Here is a 17,541-nt window from a genome sequence, read left to right as displayed (position 1 = left end):
AACAGAGTATCTCTGCAAAGAAATGGAAGATATAAAGACCCAAGTGGGAATTTTAGAACTGAAAAATACAATGACTGAAATTAAAAACTCAATGGATGGGTTCAACAGCAGAATGGAGGGGACAGAGAAAAGAGTCAGTGAACTTGAAAATAGAACAAGAGAAATTACTCAATCTGAACAACAGAGAGAAATTAGACTGGAGGAAAAAAAATGAACAGAGCCTCAGGGACATGTGGGACTATAACCAAGGATCTAACGTGTCATTGGAGCCCCAGAAGGAGAGCAGGGAGAGGAGAAAGAGGGTAGGGCTAAAAAAATACTCAAAGAAATAATGGCTGGGAACTTCCCTGGTGGTCCACTGGTTAATAACCCACCTTCCAATGCAGGGGACGTGGGTTCAATCCCTGGTCGGGGAACTAAGAGCCCACATGCTCCGGAGCAACTAAGTCCGCATGCCACAAGTACTGAGCCCATGTGCCACAACTACAGAGCTCACATGCCACAACTAAAGAGAAGCCTGCACGCCACAACTAGAGAGAAGCCAGCATGCCATGACGAAGAGCCCACATACCGCACTAAGACCTGACACAGCCATAAATAAATAAATAAATAAATAAATATTTTTTTAAAACCAAAAAAAAAAAGGAAAGAAATAATGGCTGAAAAGTTCCCAAATTTGGCAAAAGACATAAACCTGCAGACTCAAGAAGCTGGGCAAACCCTAAGATAAACCTAAAGAAATCCACACCAAGACACTACATAGTCAAAACTTCTAAAAACTAAAGACATCACTTTATCCTGCAAAAATAATTTTTTTTTGCATGTGTCAGTTTTCACTAAGTTATGCTACAGTAACAAATGATTCCCAAATCTCAGTGGCTTATAATAATAATAATTTCTCACTCTGTTACACGTCTGGTCGATGTGTCACTATCCCAGTGTCCAAGCTAAGGGAGAACCCATTATCTCAGTCTCATGGCAGCGATAAAACAGCAATAGCTGAACTATGCAAGGGCTCTTAAAACTGCTGCTCAGATGTGGCAAAGTCATGTCCACTCAAAACTCATTGACTAAAGTCACACAGCCAATCTCAGTGTTGGTGGAGAAATGTATTTCCACCCGCTCCAATAGTAGGTACTTCAAGGTCAGATAACGAAGTATGTGGATGCATAATCCAAATATAGGGAGGGAGAGAAGAATTGGAAACAACGATCCAATCTACCACAATCTGCTCACTGGGTCATAAGGATTCATTTCCTTCCTGGTTGCCCGTAAATTACATTACATTAATTAATGCTCCCAAAGACTTCCCAAAAGTCTCACCCAATCATAGCATCAGACATAATGTCCAGGATCTCATGAGCCACACCGGATCCTGAGTTAACTTTTCTTGGAAACCTGGAATGAAAAAGACAAATGATCTGTCCTACCTACTCCCAACATACAGTAGTGGAAAGAGAAATGACAGACATGGAAACACACTACACATTCCCCATTTAAAAGGGGAGGGCAGCCCAATCTGGGTGTGAGATAAGCAAGAAGCCGCCTGCCTGCAGCAGGGGAATAAGCAATTGGAAAATTATAAGAGATGTACCCGTAGCTGCATTTTAACTGCATTTAATCGTCAGAGTAAAATTTTAAATGGCCATATTGTTTACTAAGTGTCATAGGTTCACATATGTTTGGCATTTGGACATTTCTGAAAAACATAATGACAACAACAAAGCCTGACTAAAGAGGATCCCAAAGGAAGGCACCAGGAAATTGTTATTATTACAATGGCCAGAGGATGGAAGGAATGTCGCGGCCTTGCCTGCACCCTCACCTGCCCCCCAACTGCCACCATGGAGAGTATGCTTCAGGCATAGCTATTTCAATGCAGCTTTTAACACTTTAACCAAATATGGATGAAGCCCAGTTTTGAAACGTAATGTTCTAAGAGTGTACTGACTCTGAATGCTCACCCATGCGTCACATCTTTGGAATGTTTGGGGAAAGGGTGCCAGACAAACCTGGCACACAGTCTTCTGAAGTGTGTCCGTGTTTGGCAACCAAAGGCTGTTGAGAGAAAGACAGGTTGGTCCTGTATTGTTCTTTCCAGTGTGCTTACAACATGAATAGCAAGACCCTCATGGAGTACTGAATGAAAGTGACTAATTACACACAACCTAAATGTTCAACAGTAGAGAACATGGCATTAAATGATGGAATATTGAGGGTAAAATATTAGGCAATTAAAAATGTTTTCACAGAAATTTTAATGGGCCTTAATATAAACAGAATTATAAATGTAGTTATGTGTATACACACACACGGCCTATTCTTCCGTTCATCCATTCACACATTAGAAAAATACTCAATAATTAAATGCATAAAAAAAAATCTTTCCAAATGCTTAGCCATTCAGCTCTCTTGACAAATAGTTCCTCATTATATTCACCCAGATACACCATAAATTCTTAACTGTTTTGAAATAGATTTCAATTTAGGAAAAAACACAATAAGCACATTTTATATAGTAAATAAACTTTATTTATCTGTTCTTCTGAGATGACATTGCCAACAGTCACAGATTTGCATACGATACAGTTATGTATTGACTATTTACAATTTACAGTAGTATTTTTTCCTCTGAAAAATATAAGTACAAAAGCTAAGTAAACAATGAGGTACTGCCATTTGGATTTATCATATGTCATAGCTTAAAGAACTAGTCTTTAGCAAATATTCAACAAATCAATCTGGATAAAATAGTCAATTAAATGCTCTAATATATCAGGAAAAAAATCCACTAAGTTCCACCTCAAAATGTATTGCACAAGTCATTTTAAAAAATCACCCTAGAAATAAATAGGAAAGGCAAGCAGTTCTTTAAAAAGAGGGACAAAAAGAATGAAAGAAAGGAACATTAAATGAGCCCATAAATCAGGTCAAGTTATTCAAAGTATCTTTTAAACAACACAAAACTCTTCCCAACAGAAAAACTGAAGAATCCCCCCGCAAAAAACTATCACCGTTTCTCCACTGATATAATCTATTTTAAAGGCAGTCTGCAATCTTTCTGTGGCCAATGTCAGATTTTTCTTGGTCTTCTGGCTACATGAGGGGCCCTGAATAACAGCTTCGTTCTCTAAGAACAGCAAACGTGCACAGTTTTCCAGGCTTGCCCAACATCACTCTCCCCACTTCTTCAAGATGAAGGTCGGAGCCATGACTGGAAAAGAAAAAGGGTGAGGACAAAGAAAGAAAGAAAATGACATATATACACTACTATGTATAAAATAGATACCTAACAAGAACCTACTGTATACCACAGGGAACTCTACTCAATGCTCTGTAGTGATCTAAATGGGAAGGAAATCTGAAAAAGAGGGGATATATGTATCTGTGTAACTGATTCACTTTGCTGTATACCTGAAACTAACACAACATTGTAAAGCAACTATACTCCAATAAGAATTTAAAAAGAAAGAAAGGAAGGAAGGAAGGAGGGAGGGAGGGAGGGAAGGAGGAAGGAAGGGAGGGAGAAAGGAAGGGAGGGAGGAAGGAAGAAAGGGAGGGAGAAAGAAAAAACTAACTTTTAAAGCTAACTTTCTGTGAGATTTATTTTTTCAAGTTAAACTATATCAAGATTATATTCTATGGTCTGAGGACTAAAGCAGAAATATTCTAAATATTAAATCCTAAAGGAATCTTCTAAAAATTACTCTTCTTGGAATGACCTGACTTATAGTCAGCAGTCCTGGAAAGTAGTATTTTTAAGTGAAATCTGGAACTGCAACCTTTCAGCACATATTGAAGGCTACCAGGTCATGATTAGAGAAAGCCAGGAGTAAACGTGCTGACATGGCAGAATCTCACAAGAATGCAGACTGGATTTAAGAGGAGAAAAGGTTTTTCCTTTTTCCCTAATGTAATGATTTTTCTACATATTGCAGTTCTCCCAGGATGCCAGGCATGGTGGCAGAGGACAACAGCATTCTGGTGTGAAAAAGCTATGTATGCCTCGTGAAGTTAACAAACTTAATTTTAAAACCGTAATATGCTATGAAACATGATGCTAAACCTTCCTAAAAAGGTTTCTCTAATTGATGCTAAAAGCCAGTGGTCAAATCAAGTATGAGGTTAAAAATGCATAAAAATAAAATACCAAAAAAGATTAAGTAATAGAGACAAACTTTTCAAATATATTTTAGTTCTAGAGAAAGTATCAAAGTCTTCTCAACTTGTAAATGAACAATATAATACACCACTCATGATCTATCTCCAAGAGTTTACTATTTATAAAACTTGTTCAACACTCACGTTAGTCCTAGAAACGTAGAGAAGATAAGAAAAAGATCTCCTATGACATTTAATTATTATTATTATTTTCAAACGTTAGCTTGCACTGTTGCAGGAAAAGAAGTTCATGCATGATTCAATAATGCTGCACAATGTCAATGTCATGAGAGACCCAAAAAAGGCTGGGAGAACTTTTCTAGTTCAAAAGAGACCTGAAGAACATGACGACAAAATGCAATGTGCAATCTTTCAATGGATCCTGGAATTTTAAAAATTATGAGACATTATTTGGAAAACTGGGAAAATGTGGATATTTACTATATATTAGATAACAGCATTGTGTTAATATTAAATTTCCTGAGAGTGGTAACTGTATTGTGAGTATGTAGGAAAAGGACCTTGTTCTTAAAGATACTTGGTAAAGTATTTAGTTTATGTTTGCAAGTAACTGTCAAATGCTTGCAAGCACAATGTTTGCAAGCAACTGTCAAATGTCACAGAGGGAAAAATATATATGGAGAGGAAAGCAAGAGTGAGAGCAAGTGAGAAAATGTGGCAAAATGTTAATAACTGGTAAATGTAGGTGGAGGGTATATGGATGTTCATTGTACTATTTTTACAAATTTTGTTTGAAATTTTTCAAACTAAAAGTTGAGGAGACAATCAATCAACGGAAATGCTACAGAGTATACCCTTCAAGTGATAAATGATACTATTTAAATGCAATAACAAGCATGATACAGCATTTATAATATTATAAACAAAGGTAAATGTTAAGACTTATTGAATTAGATTTGGGACTTACAAGACTAATGACAGTTTTAGATAATCACTAAGGCAACTGACATATTAAAAATAAAAATGAGATTCAAATATAGGCAGAAAGGATATTTAAAGCAAAAAGGTTAAAAAAATGTTATATATTAACATTTTAAAACTTGATACTGTTGGTTGAACACTAGCTTAATTAATAATCAGAGAACCTTTAATTTAATTATAATTAAGTTCTATAGATTGTGATCCAGCTTATTTGCCACTTGTGAAAATTCTTGCAAAGTTTGAGGTAAAGATGTACCCTAAATTTTTAGGGGTGCTAAATCACACCAACAGCATGGATAATATGTGGAGGTGATGGGAGGGGTGTTTAAATGTGAGGACAGCCAACTGTGTCCAAATATTTTAGATGCCTCCCCCTCATTGTAATAATATGTTAATTAGAAACAGCCACATTCAATTAGAGCCGGCTGCCTAAGGGTCTCCTCAGGACAAATGTGCTACTTTGTTATACTGCATGATCCCAGGAAGTACTAAAACTGTCATTTATTTTAAAATCAATTTTACTAGTGCTCATTATTTCAGATTAGCCTTGACTCTAAGAAGGCTTTACAATATTTTACATTCTGGATTCGTGAAATACATCACTTTTATCTAGAAAATGATTTTTCATTTTTCTCTCACAATCTTTATTAACTTCAAAGACCATTCTTGAGAAATAAAAAACAAAAAGGAATGTAAAATACATAAAGATTTTTTTGGATTCTTCAGCAAATTTTCAAAGAGCAATTCTGAAACTTTCAACTACTGTTTAAAGAACTAAAATTTCCTAGAATTACGTAACATTTACTGGTGGTGATTATTAATCTATAAAGCAAAATTAACAGAAAATCCCTATATTAACCCATAGCATAATCATATTTTCATTAAACAAAAGAGCAAAAGAACTCCAGCATAATGGTTAGTATCATGCAATACATTTAATTTTTGCACAAAAGACACAAAGACATATTATTCTTCACTCACCACATGCTAACTAAGCACAGACTGACGGTTTACTCAGAAGATACCACTGCGAGGTGAAGTATACTACAAAGCCAGGAAGAAAAAAAGCTTATTGGATTAGTTTTAAGACAACATAACAGAGAGATTATATGTGTATATGAACTTCAAAGGATTAAACAGAATGTACTTAAATTTTTCTCACATCTCCCCAAATCAAGGGAGGACAGGCTAAGGAATCTGTAATAGCTCCCTCCCATCCTAAGTAAATATAACACTATGTAGTGGAGATTTTACTTGGAACTTTAATTTAAAAGTTTAAACAATACAATTATAGATGTACTTTACATTTTAAGTACATATTTATATGCTAGACATAATTAAGTCATGATTATTTGGTTTATAAAAGGATTTCTTTCATAATTCCATTAAAGCACACATTACAATTTGATTTACATAATTTCAATTTACCAAAATTGGGGGGGAAATGTTGATGAATGTGAACACCACCAAAAATTTGGGGGGAAATGTTGATGAATGTGAATACAGTGTGTCTATATGTTGAATCATCATTCCTAAAATATGTCAATTTTATCAATGAATAACTCTTATATATCAACAGTATATCAGGACTGGTTTCAGGAATGATAACCCAAACCAAAGTTTCTATTCAAGGGGACCCAATCTCTGCAAACACAGTTTTACTGTAGCAACCTTCTTAAATAAATTCTATGTCCTATTTAACATGGTCATAAACCAAGATTATTAATTAGCTTCCTGGTTTGCTTTAAAACAGCATCAGCAAAAACAGTTGTTTATAAAATCTGAGTCTATTCTTAGTGTAACCAACCTCAGAAGCATCATTTTATTTATCTTTTATATTTAATGTACAGTTAGTAAGGAGCAGCAAAATCAAAAGACAAATTAGAAAATATCTGCAACACACAACACCATAAGGCTAACATCCTATTGGAAAACTGGCAGAAGCATGTGAAATATATGTATGCTCCCTGTGTCTACGCTTGTTAAGTACTGAAAAACTGAAATAATCTAAGTGTCCATGGATAGGAAATTGATGAACTCAGCTGTAGGACATCCATATAATCAACCAATCAAAAGAATAAGGTAAATCAGTTTGTAATGAGGTGGAATTATATAAAAATAAGTGAAAAAAGCAAGCCATTGCATACTCTCATTTTTATAAAATAAAATACTTAAATGATAAAGGAATAATTATAAATACATAATTATAAAGCTGGGGGTGTTCACCACACCATTAGCAAACATGACCTTGGCAAGGTGGAGACAGCTGGGAGGCTGAAAATCATGAAGCTCTATCTCCCTTTCTATGTAATGTTTCTGAACTGTTTGCAATGTTTTTTCGCAATGATCACACATCATGTAATTCTAACAAAATCAAGAGGTAAAGCCACTTTTAAGATAACAAATGTATGTTTTACATGTGCATTGTTTTTCACTATGCATCATTTTTATGTGCGTTTGTTTCTTGAATCCACCTTGCATGCATCTACTGAGCCCACGCAAAGGGAAAGGTAAACCTCAACTAGAATGGAGAACTTTTATACCTAACGATGCTGAAAAGTTCTGATGATTTTATTAATCTGGAAGAGATTTTTAAAATTTCAGCCAAAGGGAGAGAAGTCAGAAACATTAACTTAAGTACAAGACTGGTCTAGGGTAAGGACTGATCAAGAACTTGACACAACACAAAGGATCAGCATGAAAGCAAAGCAATAACAAAGTCAACAGAAGATCAATCTTTAAAAATGACTAAAGTGGATGAGAAATGAAAACAAGCCAAATCTTTCTCATCAGAATAGAACGATTTTCTTTTAATGAGTCACCAAGAAAACAGTCATCTAGTTTAAAAGCGTCATTAAGTTTGCTAACACTCTAAAGAGAAAAGTATATTCCTAGAAACACATTTTTAAAAAGATTGCTATATGACAAAAGAACCTCTCAATTCCAAGAGATGATTTAGCACCTGATTAAAATAAACTTTCTTACTGTAATTATCCTAAATAAATAACACTCTCTTTAAAAAAAAAAAAATCTGATGGTGTACTTCCAGGGCAGTCTTATTCAATTAGACAAGCTAAAGACTTTCATATTGGGACTTCCCTGGTGGCGCAGTGGTTAAGAATCTGCCTGCCAAAGCAAGGAACACGGGTTCAAGCCCTGTTCCAGGAAGATCCCACATGCCCCGGAGCAACTAAGCTCGTGCGCCACAACTACTGAGCCTGCGTTCTAGAGCCTGAGTGCCACAACTACTGAGCCCGCATGCCGTAACTACTGAAGCCTGTGCGCCTAGAGCCTGTGCTCCACGACAAAAGAAGCCACCGCAATGAGAAGCCCACGGACCGCAACAAAGAGTAGCCCCCGCTCGCCAAAACCAGAGAAAGCCCGCACGCAGCAACAAAGACCCCACACAGCCAAAAATAAATTTAATTAATTAATTAATTAATTAATTAATTAAAAAAAAAAAAAGACTTTCGTATTCACTCTTGCTCCCACCCTGAAACTCAAACATCCAGTCTACTCTGGCCATTTACACTACCTAAACCATCACAAACCAGGCACAATAAGCTAAAAACTGAGAGGAGGGAAAAGGCTGCTCTAGGGAACACAAAGGTATGTGCATTTGGTATGTGCACTTTCTGTAACTTCTGCCTGCTGCATATAAGACAATTTTTTCCCACTTGAAAGAAATCTAAAACTTTAAAATTTACAACTAACTTAATACTTTAGAGGAAAAGAAACCTTAGAGATAGAATAATCCAACATACTTGTTTTACCAATAAGGGCCAGAAATATGAAAAAGGTTTGCTCAAAGTTACACAGGGGCTGAGCTGTTGAGAGCTAGCTCTCGCCAAGCAAAGCTGCATGTGGTGGCACTCAGAGGTGCTGAAACTGGAGACGGGACACGTTTTGAGCTGGTTTCATTCCTATAAAGTGACCTGACTGTTGTAGTGAGGTCTTTCATGATGTATCTTACACACATTATTAGTTTACCTTTCCAAGTCTCACCTTCTAGGAAAGACTCGTTCTACTCATCACTACATGGTGGCTCAGGAACCACCACCACCAGCCCCACCACGATCACAAAACCCCAGGGCGGGCACTATACATACTCTGGTTCTCCAACAATCCTAACAAGATAACGTTAGTTTTGTGAAGAAACAGAGGCTCTGAGACTTGTGTGTGCACTTTCTTTAACTTCTTTCTACCTCCTGCATAGAAGACAATTTTTTCCCACTTGAAAGAAATCTAAAACTTTAAAATTTACAACTAATTTAATACTTTAGAGGAAAAGGAACCTTAGAGATAGAATAATCCAACATACTTTTGTGAAGAAACAGAGGCTCTGAGACTTGTCAAATGAAGGACTAGGATTCCTTCTCTACACATTGTGACCCTCAAATAAACCAGACTTTACTTATGCTCTATAATTTACTCTTACTTGACAGATAATGGTTTCTCATCTATGAAATACATTCTTCAAATTAGGTTAAACTCTGAAACCACTTATTAAATAATAACTGTTGTATTCTGTAGTGGGGTTTTTCAAATAAACAGTATAAAAGTCACTAAGGAGAGGGGAGATACGGTAAAGAGGGGACATACTGAAAAATACCTTACCAGCAGTCGTGGACAGTTTTCAATCAATGCCACAAAGCAAACGTATAATCATTAGGGTCATAAAGCAAAGTTTTTAGAATGTATTCCTCCTCTCATACCTGCTAAATAACACAAATGCTGACGTGGCTGCACACTCTCAGCAAAAAGTGCCGCCCACGCTCTCTCTCAAGCATCCCAAAGACTAACGGACAGGGGAGGGGGCTCGGCAACGTGACGGGGTTTGTTCGGTTTACTTATAGCAGCTTTGTAGCCCCCAAACCTAAAATAACAAAATAGTCAATACTGTTGATTTTTAACAGAGGGGAAACTGTAGCTGCAGTTACAACAAATTACAGAAATGGTCCATCTGGAACACATATTTAAAGCTAATGTGACTAAATAGCTTTTAAACAATTATTTAATAAAACCCTAAAAAGCTCTGCTTTCTACACATATAGATATCTTCCTATTGGATACTTCCATAGAAAAAGAGAAGTCACTATTCTTAGCAGTGTTTTGCTCTAATCAGCTACAGTTCATTGGGGTATGAAACAAGTTATAATTTCTTTAGGAGGCTTGTTCAAAGACAGTGATTCTTACCACTTATTTTATGAATGACAGCAATCATAAGGCAAATGTGACTTACGTTTCAACTTTCTCAATCAACAGTAATCTTAATTTTTCCATCAAATAAGGAAACAATCATGAGTCACTCTATCCTGTACCAAAAATCTCTTTATGCTGACAAAAGGTGACTCAAATTGATAAGTCATCTTTGGGATCTCCCTCACTTCATGCTCACTATAAATTAGTTCATCTTTCCTAAGCACCTATTTTTATTATTTGAATTACATTACTTAAGCATATCTTTTATTCGTGTATGAATGAATGGATGCTACCCCTTCCCCCTAAAATTAAAGGTTCCACAGGGTCAACAATCGTATCATCCATGTCTTCAATTTTCCTACATTTGCCGTAACAAGTAAGATGTTACAGAAAAAACCCAAACAAACTTTTTGGCCAACCCAACAGAAGAGCAGTAGGTGACTGTCAACTGAACTCATTCATTAAGCAAAAGATAATGATGGATGAGACTTTGCTTAAAATAGTAGGGGGAAAAAAAAAAAAAAGTAGTGGAAAGGTGGGACTTTCTTTCTGGGCAGGTCAGCCTCTGGGATAAGGAAGGATTATTTCAGGAAGTCAGTCACCACTTCATCCCTATCTAGAATGAATACCATTTTATTCATGAAAGAGGAGTGTTAAGTTTTTCAAAGATTTCTTTTTAATTAAACTTAAGAAAGAAACTTTTCCATCCACCTTAAAAGGTTTTTAGATGGTTCACTATTTACATGTAATCAATTCGATTAGTTTCCTTCAAGACAAACCAATCTAAGGTTGTATGTGTGTGTGGGGTGAGGGGGAATGTTTCCTACCACATTTGCCAAAGCAGTGACTTAGGATGAGTCTATATTATATTCTAAATCCTGACAAAATGTAGCCCAACGGTAAGATGAGAGGTTGGCTATATCCCAACATCAAGATAAAAAAGAGGCTACAGGAGAATGAACAAAGATAATAAAAGCTTTCTATTTACATCCATCATTTTAAAATATTTTCTTAAACTGGACTACAATGACTGGACTAGAATTGTGTCAATGGGCTCAAACTGCATTGGAGATTTTTATTTTCACAAAGACACAGTTGTTTACTCAGTGAAGAGGAAGACCACTCTGAGTGGACTATAGATTATAGAATTGGATGTTTGCTGTAATTTAAAACAACATTCTCTCTACTGATGAAGGGCATACATTATAGTTACATACTTCTTTATCAAAAATATCTATAACCAGAAATAACCACAGAGGTATGACAGTATTTTTCAGACCACTAGATACCAGGGAGAAATGCTTCACCAAAAAAAACAATTAAAGGCTAACCAAAAGAACTGCAACTGTCCCAGAAAATATACAATAGGTAAATAATACAGTATACAATGGAGTATTGGGACAAAAGTCAGGGATGCTGGGATGACCTTAGAGGAAGCCGGAAAGAGGTCAGAACATGCAATGGGTCAAAGGAGAGGAACTTCATAGATGGCTGATAAGTGCTGGGGTTATTTAGCCTGGAAGGTAAAAGCCCTTCATCCAGGCCATCTGTGGGTTCTTGGTTGAGTTCCATGGGTTAGAACCAGAACAGGTTGGTGACCACAACAGAAAGGGAGACTTGGGATCAAGATAAGCCAGAATTTTTGTAAGAAACACACAGTCTGTAGAGATAAGATAGGATTCTTAAGGGTAATTACTTATTGACTTAGTCCTTCCTACTGGAGATACTCAGACATGGGCTAACCCATCACTAAAGAGTAGATCTTTGTTTGCTTTAAATAGGAGAGTGAAAAAAACAGCAGTACTGGGATCATGAAATAGGTAAAGAAATTGGGGGGAAGATGTGGAAGAGCTACAGGCTATTAGCAAGACAAGAAAAGGAAGCAGAAAGAGACAGCTAAGGGCCAGACAGGAAAACAGCACAAATTTCATACTGTGCTTAGAATGGATCTTCTTACTGTATTATTGGTTCAGCACAAAAAGAAGTTAGGCAAAGGGAATTTTGCATAATTTATGAAGTGTGTGTTTGTTTCATTTCAGTCACAGCTGACTTCACACAAAGGTTTCTAAGAATTCAGTTATCTACATTTCCCTTGCAGGGTATATGTCAAAAGCTCAAAAAATGCTTAAACTCTTTCACTCAGAATTATTGTTACTTAGAAATCAATTGAAGTAGAATAAGGAATTGTAATCTACAAAATACCTAACATCATGATATAATTCGGTTTAAAAAATTATTACTGGATATACCAGAACAAATGCCTTTTCCATCCTTCCCATAAAGAGCTCAAGTTCCAGAAATCTCATATAGCACATACTGGTGTCAACCTCATATATACTATTAAATAAGACTGTTCTTTCCTTGAGGGCATCCATTCAGATCTGCCCTCAGTTTAATTTTCTTAATGTAGTTTCACTCTCATTTTTCAGGCTATAGTACAATAAAGATGAAAACTTTTAAATTTCTCTTACCAACTCAAAGTCTTTGTAAATGAGACAGAATGTAAACAGATGAGATAAAGTTGTCTTCTATCTGTAGCCTATTCTTAAAGCTTACCATGAGCCGAGCATCTTCTCTTTCCAAAATTTTCTGAGTCTGATCATCAGGAAACTTCAGTACAGTGGTTATAACCTTTGCCATGGTCTACAAGAAAGACAAGAGACGATCACTAGACAGTGGAGCAGATGGGTCTCACCGAATTCTGACATGTTCTGCTGGTGGAATTCTTTAGTGCTCTCAATGGAAGCCACGACCAAAGAAGTATGATGTGAAGGTATTGGTCAAGGAAATAACAGCCAATGCTAGAATTTCAATTTGAAAGGATCCCTCACAAGGTCTGGGTTGATATTATTTTAAGAAGATGTATTTACAATAGCATGAAGCTATACACAGTTCTAATGCTCTTGGCCCTTTGTCTTATTAAAATGAAACTTTATTACTCATTCATTTTATAAGGCTTTTTATTTGTAGAAATCTACCTAGTAAGTGATGTATTGCCAAAACATATGCTCTAAACAATCAGATTTAGAGACTCCCAAGTTCACCTTGAACTAAATCACATCATATATCTCATAAACACGGGCTACTGCATGAACATGAACATGCTTAATAGGTATTTTTTAATACATGCAGCACATCAGCCTAATAGAAATACAAATTACATTTTAAATAAACACAAGATGTTTTGTTTGGTAGAAAACAGGATGAATCAAAACATTACACATGGTGGCTTGCAAACAAGATCATAAACTGTGCAGATCTCAATAAATATACCGTAAGTCAGACTGTCACCCATAAGCTCGTGGAAAATTCTCCTCAAAGGTTGAAATTCCCTATTTTGTATCAAGATGAGATGGTTTGAGGGAGACAGAGAGGAAAGAAGATACCACTTATGAAATAAGTAGGATAACAAGTTCAGTGCTTACATACAAATTCAGGTACTAGTGCTCTCCTGAGGATTAGTAGTAGTACTACTTACTGTAGTGCTACAGAGGATGGAAGGCTCACCAGAAAGCTGACTCTAACATTCTTTGTTCATAGTTACAAGACTGTGTGTGTGTATGGCAGGGCGGGGAAGAGTATGTGACTGCAGAAGGTCACTGAGCAAAAGATGACATAATAGAGTTAACCAAAATTTTAGGAACATACATCATTAGAAAAAAAGTATAATTATTTCCAGGAAGGAAAAGAACTAACATTTAAAAAAATTCCTATTATGTGCTAAGCCTAGGCAAGGCACTTTACATATTTCTAATACTTATTTCAACTAACAGATCAACTAATACTATTCCTCAACCACAAACCCCATAAAGAGCAAGACTTTAGTTTCAGCCCTCCTTCCTTCCTTTTATCTTTGCCTCTGCCAGCTTGATGATTAAAAAATACCTTTAAAACAACTTAGTTCTTGGAGAATTCCAAAGGCATTTTACAAAAACCCTCATCCTTTAAATTGTATTGCCTAGATAGAACAGAATCTTCTGTGCTAAACTGAAGTCTAGAAACCAAGCGTATATGTGGCATGAAATGGGAAGAGAAATATGAAGTAGTAACTATTTCAATATTCTTTTTATTAGCACTCTGGAAATTTTAAATGGTTTCTGGTATACTACCTATGAAGACTGTTTTTAGGAAGTACCAAAAATCTAAAATTCAGGGATTCACAATTATAGGGAACATTTCTTTAATTTCAATAGCTTATCAAGTTCAGAAACCCAAAAGCCCATTTATATTCACTATGAAACTGCATAGTGCACATCTATGCACAAACATGTCTGTCAAAACAAAAACAAAAAACAAAAAACGAAAACAAAAAATAAAACCAACTGTGGCTAGTTGCCTCTTCACATTTCTAGACAGCGTTAAATGGGAAACCCACCTCTAAATTCATCACTGATGCCGCATTTGCAGTTGATTACCTAGTAAAGACTTAAAAGCTCTTCCCTGGCTTGTCAGAAAACACTTTAATGGAAAGCCCAGGCTCTTTGCTGAATCTTGGGAAAGAAATCAGACTGTCTACTCTACATACAATATCCTTAGGTCCTGGGAAGTAAGGAAAAGTTCAAATGAGCCACCTGGTTTAGAAGTGGCCTCTCCTGCCATGTTTTCTTTAGGGAGAGGAGTCAGTAAAGGGTAGAATGAGAAACACTTTCTATTGAAAAGGAGAACAGGCTGAATTTAAGCATCAAAAATAGCATGGAGGCTCAAAACCCAAGAAAAAGAAAGTGCAAGGACAGAAGAAAGAAGGGGAGTTTACTTAACTTCGTACTATAAGAATGTGTATCACATATGTGGTCTTAAGAAAATCATCTGCCTCATCAAATAGGGAACACTGTGCAAAAGCAGATGAAGAAAGACAGGTGGGATGACATACAGATCCTACTGGACAAGAAACAATGGCAGATGGTGATCAAATCACAAAGGCCACAATATACTCCGGCTCGTTCTAAAACCACAACCTGGTCTCCATTTCAAATTCTTTGTGAATGTATGGAAATTAGGCAAATCAACAAAAGAAATGTCTAAAAATAGCTCTGATTGTGTCAACCCCTGCTCAAAAATTTTCAGGGCTACCCCCCAACAACCTACAGGTAAAACTCTGAGAACACTCCAGGCCCTCCACACCCTGCAGCCCTAAGCAGAGTCACTTCCACCTCATAGAGCTGGTATTTTAGTTGGAGCGGACTACTTGTCATTCCAAAGCCCACACTCAATTTCCTGTCTTGGACTTTCTGTCTGGGCTTTCCTCCTGTCTGAGCTCATCTATCAAAATCTATGCCCCCTTGTAAAGGCCTGTATATACATCTCCTTCCCCATGATGTCCTTGACCTTCCCACAAGTAAACATGAGGACACTGTGCTACAGTCTGCATCATACTGTGCTTAGTAAACAGCTCCACTTCCTCACTATATGGTAAACACCTTAAAGTTAGGGATGGTGTCAATTTTCATCTCCTTATCCATCATGGTGATAAACAAAGGACCACATATAGTAAGTGCTCAATAAATATGCAGTAAATTAAACTGAATATCTACTGTCAATTTTCAATATTGACTTATAAAATGTGATGGCAGAATAAAAGACTACTCGGTCTTAGTAACCAGAAAAGCACACTGAATGCTGAAGATAAAGATCAGAGAGAGCCGCCTCAGCACAGATTCCCAGCCATGTGTTAGCTGGGGCTGCCCGTGCCTCAAGAGCATCCCTTCTAGCTGTCTCCCAAGTCACAGCCTAGGAGGAAATGCAGAGCCCTGAGACCTGGCTGAACTGGTACCACCCCAGAACGTATCTCATGCTGGGCTGGGCCTTTCTCCAGGACTCAAACTCTGTAGGGATCTCACCCCACACAGGCTCACAACATCCAGAAGACACAGGCTGAGGCAGTCACACTCTCTTCATTTTGCAGATTGAGAAAAGACTAAATAATTTATTTAGCAACAACTCTGGGATGATAGCCTTAGACTCAACGAATAAACCAGAGTAGTTGAAGTTCCTGAGAGGCTATTTTTCGTAAAGAAATGCCTTTCCCCCTTCCCTGCAATAACAAGGTAACTTTAAACTATCTACCCCACCTCAAATACAGGCTGCTATCCAATCAGGGCATAGTAAGAGAAAGTTACATTTCATTGGCTTTGTTTTTTAAAGATAAGGAGAAAATGAGTTTTAGCTATCCTCTGAATTAAAAAAAAAAAAAAGTCCTTAACAAAAAAAGGTACTGAATTACCGTGAATTAATATATCCCGCCGGGCTTCCCTGGTGGCGCAGTGGTTGAGAATCTGCCTGCCAATGCAGGGGACACAGGTTCGAGCCCTGGTCTGGGAGGATCCCACATGCCGCGGAGCAACTAGGCCCGTGAGCCACAACTACTGAGCCTGCGCGACTGGAGCCTGTGCTCCGCAACAAGAGAGGCCGCGATAGTGAGAGGCCCGCGCACTGCGATGAAGAGTGGCCCCCACTTGCCGTAACTAGAGAAAGCCCTTGCACAGAAACAAAGACCCAACACAGCCAAAAATAAATAAATAAATAAATAAAAATTTAAAATAATACAGACATACACTTTAAAAAAATATATATATATATCCCACCTATGATTCATGTTCAGGATCACACTAGATATTACTTTAATTTGAACTATCTGATACAGTGAAATTAGACTTCTATAGTGTCAAGGATTCAAACGACTTCTAGCCTTATAGCTCCTGGTGTTTAGCTGAATCTACGATTCATAACATCTTTTTTTTTTTTTTTAAATAAATTTTATTTATTTATTTGGCTGTGTTGGGTCTTCGTTGCTGCGTGCGGGCTTTTCTCTAGTTGCGGCAAGTAGGGACTACTCTTCGTTGCGGTGCGCGGGCTTCTCACTATGGTGGCTTCTCTTGTTGCGGAGCATGGGCTCTAGGCGCGTGGGCTTCGGTAGTTGGGGCACGTGGGCTCAGCAGTTGTTGCTCGTGGGCTCTAGAATGCAGGCTCAGTAGTTGTGGCACACGGGCTTAGTTGCTCCGCAGCATGTGGGATCTTCCCGGACCAGGGCTCGAACCCGTGTCCCTTGCATTGGCAGGCGGATTCTTAACCACTGCGCCACCAGGGAAGTCCCCATAACATTCTTAAGAGATTTTCTTATGTCCTAATTTTTAGGTCTTAAATATATTTACCAAATCAATCCCTGAACTGGCTTATTAGCACTCAGTAACCCCCACAGACCCATAAATTAAAACACTGATAATTTCTTAGAAAACTCAT

At 37.2% G+C, this 17,541-nt stretch overlaps 1 protein-coding gene across 3 annotated transcripts in view; it reads right to left on the bottom strand.

Annotated features, from left to right (window-relative positions):
* Nucleotides 1-2,516: 2,516 nt before the first annotated feature.
* The window catches only part of GOLGA4 (golgin A4), a 112,904-nt gene continuing 97,879 nt past the window's right edge, over nucleotides 2,517-17,541 (bottom strand). The window contains exons 24-26 of one of the 3 annotated variants that reach the window (XM_036869834.1): nucleotides 12,862-12,948; nucleotides 6,085-6,147; nucleotides 2,517-3,214 (exon numbers count right to left, since the gene is read on the bottom strand). In XM_036869834.1, the coding sequence (XP_036725729.1) occupies nucleotides 6,118-6,147; nucleotides 12,862-12,948 (117 nt within the window). In that variant the 3' untranslated portion in view covers nucleotides 2,517-3,214; nucleotides 6,085-6,117. Of the gene's footprint in view, nucleotides 3,215-6,084; nucleotides 6,148-12,776; nucleotides 12,949-17,541 lie in introns of those variants that run through there. The other 2 variants (XM_036869835.1, XM_036869836.1) reach the window with 2 other exon arrangements.

This window comes from Balaenoptera musculus, chromosome 11, assembly GCF_009873245.2.
Source record: "Balaenoptera musculus isolate JJ_BM4_2016_0621 chromosome 11, mBalMus1.pri.v3, whole genome shotgun sequence".
In the NCBI taxonomy this organism is placed as follows: Eukaryota; Metazoa; Chordata; class Mammalia; order Artiodactyla; family Balaenopteridae; genus Balaenoptera; species Balaenoptera musculus.
Note: the sequence above shows the minus strand (reverse complement) of the source record. Positions and strands in the feature narration are given on the sequence as shown.